Source organism: Populus trichocarpa, chromosome 18, assembly GCF_000002775.5.
Source record: "Populus trichocarpa isolate Nisqually-1 chromosome 18, P.trichocarpa_v4.1, whole genome shotgun sequence".
Classification (NCBI taxonomy): Eukaryota; Viridiplantae; Streptophyta; class Magnoliopsida; order Malpighiales; family Salicaceae; genus Populus; species Populus trichocarpa.
Window position 1 is genome coordinate 12622985 of NC_037302.2, and position 9589 is coordinate 12632573.

The 9589-nt window shown below is 37.5% G+C and overlaps 1 protein-coding gene and 1 pseudogene across 1 annotated transcript; one reads left to right on the forward strand and one right to left on the reverse strand.

The window, feature by feature from the left end:
* The first annotated feature begins 1761 nt into the window (after positions 1-1761).
* On the forward strand, positions 1762-3988 carry LOC7493400 (BTB/POZ domain-containing protein At2g24240). Its single transcript, XM_024590689.2, has one exon. The coding sequence runs from the start codon at positions 2380-2382 to the stop codon at positions 3718-3720; it is 1341 nt and encodes a 446-aa protein (XP_024446457.1). The 5' UTR covers positions 1762-2379; the 3' UTR covers positions 3721-3988.
* A 1600-nt stretch (positions 3989-5588) lies between these two features.
* Positions 5589-9589, reverse strand: LOC18107791 (omega-6 fatty acid desaturase, chloroplastic-like; annotated as a pseudogene).

The window sequence follows — 9589 nt, forward strand, 5'->3', positions numbered from 1 at the left end:
TCCCAATAAAAATTACTTTTAAAAGCAACAACTACTACAATATCAAATGCCATCTGGGTTTGGCTAGAAGTCCTAAGCTACCATGTTAGCCATGTTTTTTTTGGTCAAATAATCAATTTAACCTAAAGGTTTAAGTTTTTATGTGAAATTTCAAGATAAAATTTATATTATTTTCTAATACACCTCTTTAAATGAAAGCTTTTTAATCTTGAAACTTATACAGATGTATACTAACTTGCGTTTATTTTTTTTATCAAATAAACAAAGATGATAAGATTCTAACTCGTTACCGCTTGATCATCGAGGCTTTGATGTCATATCAAAGAACCAATTTAACCAAAAAATTAGATTTTTAAGTAAGATCTGACTTATATTATTTTTCAATAATAAAAACTGTTTATAATATCGGATAATCTTCCAAATAGTGATTATCACCATTGATTTATCTTTCATTTTCACAACTATGGCAACCCTATATTAGCAATATATCCATTCTGATTTCTTCCTAACATTGTCAACTCTTAAGTGGACATGGCATACTAAACGAATGATTCAAGTAAATCATTTGCGAGTTCAAATGCTAAAGTGTTAGGTGCTTAAGCACTCAAAAGGAATTAAAAAACATAATTAGCTCGTAAATTGAGATAAAGATTGTATGGTGGCTCAAGCACTCAAATCGTTCAAGAGGGGGGGTCAATGGGAGAAGTAGTAGTTGTCCGAAAGTCAACCAAAGGGATATAAAAATGCCTCTCGAGAGAGGGTGCCTTGAAAGAATGAACACAGAAGAGCAGTAAATTCTACAATTCGACTAATTATTAGTCTTTTAGTACTTAGAGGAGCCATTATAAGTGTCATGATGTGCCGTCCACGACCCGCAAAGCAATCGCACCACAGGGTCCCGTGCTAAATTAATAAAAATAAATAAATTTGTGGCGGTCTGCGGTTTAAAAGGGTGTTTTGTTTTTTTTTATTTAAATTTATTTTTATGTTTTAAAATTATTTTTATGTGTTGATATAAAAAATAATTTTTTAAAAATAAAAAAAATATTATTTTAATTATTTTTTAATAAAAAGTTAGGGATTTATTTCCCCCCTTTTCCTTTTATTTTCCTCTCTTTTTTATTCCAAATTATAACATGTAAACAAAGTAAATGACTTATTAATTTCCTTCTCATTACTTTTCTTCCACTTAATTTCTCTTACACGATATTATTGATTATTAATATCCGAATTAATACAGACCTAAAATGATTATTTGAGAGTAAAATCTTTTTATTGCTTAAACCGGCACAACTTCCTATCATTTTCCAATTTGAAGGCAATGAAAGCACTTTTTTTCAACCGAGAATGAATTTTCCACATTATTAACTTCAAGGAAAAAGTCAGAACAAGAATCTTCATTAATGCATGATTTGAAGGATTAACTAAAGCAATTAGCCTCATTAAAAAATTCTTAATTTTCGTGTCATATATCATATCATATTCAAACCAATCAATGAAACATGAACCCACCCCCCAAGTACACGCTCTCTCTCTCTCTCTCTCTCTCTCTCTTCGAAGGTCAATACTCAATAGAAGAGCTGAATTTTCACAAGGAACCCGCTGAGCAAACAAAATTCCATGAGATCATTTCATATAAGTTCAGATCACCACCATTGGATCATCATTAGATGATATCCACTCTGATACAAAACGCATGGAGAGAAAACAGAGCTGACATGGAGCCCACATTTACTTGTATTTATATAAAGCTCAACAATGTCTGGTCCATTTGGAAGGAAGACCAAGGGAAAAATAGACGTGGAAAAACAGAGAGAGAGAGAGAGAGAGATTTCAGATATAAATAAATCAAAATGGAACAATATTTTTTGAAATCCAAGTGCTTCAATTCTCCAATTCCTCTCTACCAAATTCCTTAAAAATTAAAAACCCACCTCTAAAAACCTTACCTCTTCAAAACCCAGATCTTAATTTTCCTTATTTTCATCAAATTCTTTACCTTTTTGAACCCCTATAGCTGTATGTCCCCTGTCTCAAGCTCTGTTTTTGTTCAAGTTCTGTTTTTTTGAACTTCTCTCAGTTCCAGAATCAGGCCTTGTGGTTCATGTGTTTATGAGCTTTCTGTCTCTGTTCTCTTCATGATCTTGTCTATTTCGGTTTCTCTTTTTAAAGGGCTAGTTTTTTCTATTTTTAGCTCAACCAAACTACATCCAAATTAACACAACACGATCCCCCGATTCCCTCCAACGTTTTAGGAAACTTTATCTCTCCTTCAAATTATATCTACACGCACTCCTCCATTTTTCTCACAATTCTAATAATATCGAATTCCTAACTTTCTCTGTTTCAAAATTCTGCCTCTCAAAACTCATTTTCACCATGAAAATCCCCAAAGACAGAGTTAGATTCAATGTAGGAGGCAGAATCTTTGAGACGACCTCAACAACGTTAGCAAATGCAGGAAGAAACTCCTTTTTTGGTGCATTGTTTAGTGAAAACTGGACCTTAAAACAACCAAATACTGACTCATTTTCCAATTGTGAATTCTTCATTGACAGAAACCCTGATTGTTTCTCTGTTCTCCTTGATCTTCTTCGCACCGGCGACCTCAATATCCCTCCTAACGTCTCTGAAAGACATATTTACAGAGAGGCCTCCTTTTATGGTTTATTAGACCATGTAAGATCAGCGAAATGGGGCCAATTTGATGGCAACAGGCTCCGCCATTCGCGTTCTGTTACGGGGAGGGCACCAGGGGATGGGACCGCGATTCGTGCTGGTCCTGATGGTGGGTGCTGTGTGGCTCATGGAAGCGTCGTTCATGTTTATGATTGGATTATGGAAGAGCACCCTCCATTGAATCTTGATTATCAAAGAGTCAATGATGTTGCCTGGGTTGATAGTGAGAACATAATTATTAGTGCCTGTGAGAGATTAGGCCGCGGAGACGGAGGGATGGGGTTGTTTAGTAAGAGTACAGGAGAATTGAGGTATAAGTTTCAGGTGTGCCATGAGAATCAAGTGAAGAGTTTCACAGCCGGGGCTTTAAGTACTAGTTCAGATTATAAGATATTTAGTAGTTGTAAAGGAAGGAGTAATGAGTATGGGGTTGGAGTTTGGGATCAGGTTACTGGAAAACAGATTGATTTCCTTTACGAGAGTCCAGGTTGGTCATTAGGCGATGCTGACAAGTTGCAATGGTTGAATGGGAGCAATTGTTTGTTGGTGGCCACTTTGTTTCCTAGGAAAGATAACTGTTACATTAGTATGTTGGATTTTAGGGATAAGAGAATGGTGTGGTCCTGGTCTGATTTTGGTGCTCCTATAACTGTGGACGAGAAGCGAGTTCGAGATGCTATAGCTATGGAGGATAGTAATGCTATTTGCGTGGTGAATGAGTACGAGGATTTGGGATTTATGGATTTGAGAATGAATGGAGGGAGTGTGAGGTGGAGCTCAAGAAGTCGGATGATGAAGGGGAAACTGTCTGATGAGCCTTGTTATCCCAAGCTGGCATTACATGGGGGGCAGCTGTTTTCATCTATGGATGACTGCATTTCTGTGTTTTGTGGTCCGGACTGGGTTTTGACATCTAGGCTTCGTCAGGGTTATGGAGGTTCAATCTGTGACTTTTCGATTGGTGGGGATCGGCTCTTTGCGCTTCACAGTGAGGAAAATGTATTTGATGTATGGGAGACTCCACCCCCACCAATTTCATGATTCAGGTCATGGTCTGCTTGGCTTTATAGCCATGCGTAATATATCTTACAAATGGTTTTTCTTTCTTTTCCTCGTCAACTTATAGAAAATGATAGAAGATGAATCTTGTTAGAATTTACAGCATAGAGAAACCTTGATATAGAGAGGTCTAATAGTTTTGTGTGTGTACAGATTATAACTATCATATAATCTCGAGTGCTGAATTTGTATGGGTTTTTGACGATTGTCACAGAAATGAAACAGATTGTTTGTTACTACAGAAGAGAAACTGATTGTCCAGATGCTGTAGAGCCTGTAATTTCCACCTTGGTTCTCTGTAGAGGATCGGATAATCATCAGATGGTTTTTCCAGAAATGAATTTGTTAAACTTTTCTTTGATATCCATTCCTAACGACACATCTGTTTGTTTGGTAGGGACGTGCACATACCATTTAGGATCTATTTCCACAAACTATTGCCTCTTTTTTTTTTTTTTTCATTTTTGAACTGCCCAAGGAGGCTCTTTTACATTTTCTTTTCTTTTTGACCCCTGTCCTATTTTGTTCTTTTGACCCCTGCTTTCACTTCAAGTTCTTGGTTCCTTTCCTCTTTAGTTACGGTACACTCCACTGGTCTCTTTAGATCTCATTAAAGATTGCAGGCTATGCATGTGTCTGTGTGTGCGCGCACGACGAAGAGACAGAAATGCTCTTTGCATGTGAGCAGCTGCAGCTGCTAAATGTCTCGTTAGTTTGCCAGTTAGTAGTTCACTTTGCATAAAGTTCAGCTATTGCCTATTGCTTTATTTCAGGTGAGCTTGATTACTTGGATTCTTAGGATATTATTGTATGATAACATCATGTACAAGGAACGATTAACTTTTTTCGGTGCACCAAATCTGTTAATCATCACACCAGCATCAACAAATCCAATTCTCAGCTTTTATTTGTTTGCCACTGGGAAGTCTCGACTACTTTTCTTCATGAATTCTCGTCTTCATTTCAATCTTACAATATAATCCAGGAATGCCTTCTCCTCTCTCTCTCTGCATGAATAAATTTCTCACTTCCATGGAGGGAACAAATCCCTAATAAATAAGGCCACTGACCACAAAAAGAACTGGGATCTTTCAGTTTTATATGCATGTGTCAGAGCTTTTTCCATGTGAGCAGTTGCAACTACTCAGCTTCCTGCCTGCCTGCTTTTTATGTATAAAGTTGATGAACCTATACCTTAGTGCAGTTTCAGTGCCCATGATGTTATGCATTATGGTTCTCAGTACCAATGATCTTTCTTTTTTCTGCTTTACCAAACATGCAAATTAAGGTTCATCACCCAAACTCTGCCTACCTACAATACCATTCATGAACTGGACTTTCCAATGAATTATCTATGAATTGTTCAATAATTTCTGATACTAAATCAACTTTTTTTTGGCTGGCTCCATGGTGTCAGTGTTCTAAATTAGATTCTCCGAAAGGGAATGAAAAACGCGGTTTGACCCTCTCCCTCTATTGCCATACAGGAGACAGCCCTCATGTGTCACAAATTGTTTAAAGTTTAAATTCAATGTCAGCAACACACATTTGCTTTACAAAAGAAAGATATCCTTCAGAAAGAGATAATTGTCTTTTATTTTATTAAGTAGAGCCAACCAGTTTATAGCATGATCTTTGTCCAATCGGACCATGTTTAACCTCAACGAGAAGGGAAAGGTTGACATAACCAAAACTTATCAATAAAACGTCACTCCTCTTTATAACAGATATATCTCGTACAAAAAGACAATAGTGGACTTCCAAGGAGCTTCTTCATTGAGATTATTACCCTCTACTTAATTAACAGATAAGAAAGAACCCCGACAATAGACATGATGAGTCACAAAAAATCAAGCATAACCAGGCATCGCTCTTTTAAGGAATGTGACTGGTTGTGATTCTCCTGGGGCAAGCTTGTCAAAAGCAACCTAATTTTCCTCATCATAAACATGGCACACTGTCATTATTGTCTTCACCAAACGCAATTCCATGTAGCCTCATTCATATACTGTTAACATGATGGGTAAAACCTAGGTTAAGGTTCATGCATGTGATCTATACAAGTAACCATTATTAATAGAAAGAAAGTTCATTCATGATTCTCATAAACAAAATATATGAAAGTGTATTGAATGATCATACCTTTCCCCAGTTTTCTTGTAGAGATTCATGAGCCACCCTTAGATTATAGTGCGGTATCCTTGCTGAAACATGATGGGGTATGTGCACATTGATATCATGGCAAAGGATCTCAATCCTGTAAAGTGGGAGAACAGCACTTCACTAACCAACTATCGATGGTAACTATTTTATCACAAACTGCAGCTCCAGGAAATAAACAACATTTTAAATCATGGCAAACTGCATTGATCTGAAGCAAGTCCAGGCTTATGATAGAGTCTTAGCTCACAAATAATGATTTTATACATCAGCTATATCAACTTGCTAAGCATTTTGTTTGAAGACAGCTTCGGAACTTTCCTGACATGAGGTCATTATGTGTAGTATTGAGAAAGAACACATTATTAAATGACAGTCGATGAAAAAATCTGCAACTTCCCATAGCTGAAAAACTTCTAGGCCAGGTGAGCAAGTCTTTGGATGCATTTAGAAGGACAATCAAACAACAGTCTTCAAAACTTTGAAAGATTATGGAATTAAATCTAACCGATCTACCATCTGATTTCATCAGTTCCTAGACTACATCCTGTCAAGAGCAAGAGACTAACAAGAATGGAAACAAACAGGGCAGAGAAGACATATTACCAACAGGGGTAATCACAATGAATTGTTCCATTAAGCTGGGCCTGAGCTGCATTCCACTCGTCCGAAGATTTGAAAGGAATGTGAGGAGCCGTATGATGCATCATTGTGAAAGTACTCATCTACAGAAGTCAAGAAAACCAAACTAATATGACACAAAGATAGATAAAATGCAATTTATCAATCAGGTCTATCATTTTTTGAGAGAAAAAAAAACCCAGCAGATCACTAAGTCAAAGCATCGAGCCATAGTAAAAACACATGAAACTCTGCAGTTATGCATAATGCACTACTAATTTTTCTTAATTGCGAAATGGGCTGACCAGTTAAAGGTAACAACAAACTCAATCCTGAAGTTCCAGGCACAAGAGCATAAATTGCAGTGAAGGAAAGCAATGCGCTGGGAACGAAGAGTTATCGCAACTCCCTGCACAAAGCATGTGTTATTTTGTGAGGAAAGCAATACTTGTTAACTTCTAAGAAACACCTATTGGAAGTAACCTGCTTAGGCATTGAAATTTCAGCGTTTGATGCCTATAATGCATTCTGGTTAATGATTTCATGTCAACATGATGACAGCACCATAGAATGCATGTCGAGATTAAGGAAGGAAAGAGAGCAAATGAATTTAAAAGAACTGCGGTGGATATTGGAGAAGTGCAATGCTGAATCATACAATCAACGAAGACCCAGCAACTAGCATACACAAAAGTGATAGCCTAACCATGGCATTAACCAGAACTTGATCCATCCCATGATCCCTGCTTTATAGATAATCAAAGGCCATCCGATTGCCATGAACCCAAAAACACATGCCCAACTTATCTTCACCCTTTGGATTTGATTTGGTCTGAATTTTTTCAAATCGAAGTGCCATATCAACCTGTTTGGAAGCTTAAAGATTTTAGGAAAACTGAATATAAAATTGGAGAAGGTGCATAAAGCTCAAAAAGTTACAGGCTCTGATATGATAATTAATATCATACCAGTGAGCTATAGACATCCATGGCCGAAATGGGCCATATCCAAATATAATTGCCTTGCGTAAAACAGGAGAGGAATCAAACTCCTCTTCCCGAACAGGATGCCAAGCTGTATCTTCCACTAACCTATAAGTACAAGATGAAGCAGAAGAAGTGGCAATTTAGAAAGCTAAGACGGGAAACCAACTTTTTTGTCAACAATTTTAATAAAAGCAAGAACCAGACAGATACCAAGCAAAGAAACAATCATAAGCCAGGTGCAAATACATGTACGCAATAACAAAAATTCAACATGTTCCACTGCTCCATGCTTCAAAGAACGTGAAAAACAGATAGCACTGATAAGCGAGAATGGAGCATTTCCTCTTCATTTATGCTACTCAGTTGGTCATTAGAAATGGTGACGTCCAAATAAAGCATTCCTTCCCAACATGACGAAGAGGTAGCTACTGGAATGATTGGGACAAACGAAATGGAATTTACTTCCACAAATATAAATGAATCACTAAGGAATATCAACCATACATGTTTGTTCTCGCATGATGCCAGTCGTGCTTAAACCTCCATGGCTCATATGGGTAGATTAACGGCAGAAAGGCCAGAGTTCCCACAATGTCTTCCACCAATTTGTTCTTTGAAAATGTTTTGTGAGCACAATCATGGCCTATAACAAAGACCTTCATTGGGAAAGAAGCAAAATTAAGAAAGGTTGACAGAGATGAGGAACTGATAATACTTATAACATGTTGGCAAAAGAAACAAGATTAAGGGTATGTAAAGAAAAGATGCATAGAGAACTGACCCCAGTAGCTGCAGTCCCTGTCCATGCCCAAGCAAAGGGAAGTAGATACCATGGGGCCTTTGAAATCATAAAGAGCCCCAACGCATATGAAGTGACTGTTTTTAGAACTGCCTTCCATGCTTTCACATTATCGATCTCAAACACATGACGACCAAAATTTGAAACAGAGAGAAGAACAAGGAAATTGGTACTAGAGTTGCAATTTTTTTTTTCAAAGCTCGTTTCCATGAAAGAATCAACAATAGCTCTTTGCCTAAAGGCATTGGAGGCCACTGCCTAGCTATAAAGAAATTAAAGGCCACCACCCAGTTATGATAGCACACCCCACAGAAACAGAATCAAGATCAGGAAAACGCAGATATAGTCCCCTGATAATGCAACTTTTTGAATGAAATGGCTGCTCTTAAACTTTGAACTTGTAAGAAGCAGAGAGGGACAGGGGCCACAGGGCCATCCAGATCATCCCCATCAGCAAACCTTCTAAGCTTTCTGGGTTTCTGGGTTCATTAAGTTACTCTGTAATCTTATAAGTGACATTTGAAGTTGGCATTAAAAAGTTTGGCATAAAAAAGTGAAGCATCATTCAACATTCCATGGCTAATCCCTTGTCACCAGAACATGTGTAAAGTGCAGTTATTTAAGAAGATAATTGACATAACGAGACAGCTAAACTTATTGCAGGTCTGCAAGACTGATATCAGTTCAAAATTCCCCTAGGTTCTCAGAATGGAAATTTCTAAAATAGTGGACCATGGCAAACAGCATAGGCAAGTTGGATGCATTAATGTAGCTGATTCTTAGAAAATTCTACCCTTTTAGGGAGCGTATCAAGAATATCCTTTAATGTAACGTTGCCAGGGAGTGGTTCTCCAATTTTCCTGAAGCCATAACTTTCTGCCAAATGTTTCCAAAACTCCGCACTGTCTGCGAAAGATGGTGCCGCTGGTACAGCCACAGCTTGTACAGTTCTAGTACTTCTCATGGGAACCAACCATTTCTTATGCTTCTCGCCCTCCACGAGAAGCCTGTCCCTTGTTGAATGCTGGATACCTGTCTATCAAAAGAAGCTAGGATTATAAGTTGGTGATATCAATAACAGGAAAAGTATTGAATGCATTGATAGTCTAGTCTACAGGAGTACAAGGCCAGTACTGATTCAAAATGTCAAGCATTGTCTATAGTTCTATATGCACAGCAGAAGCCAACAGTGAGATGCTCAAAAGAATTGTTCATAAATACTACCTGGATAGACGTTCTAAAGTTAGAACAAACAAGCCAAATATAACCCTATCTGAAACAGGCT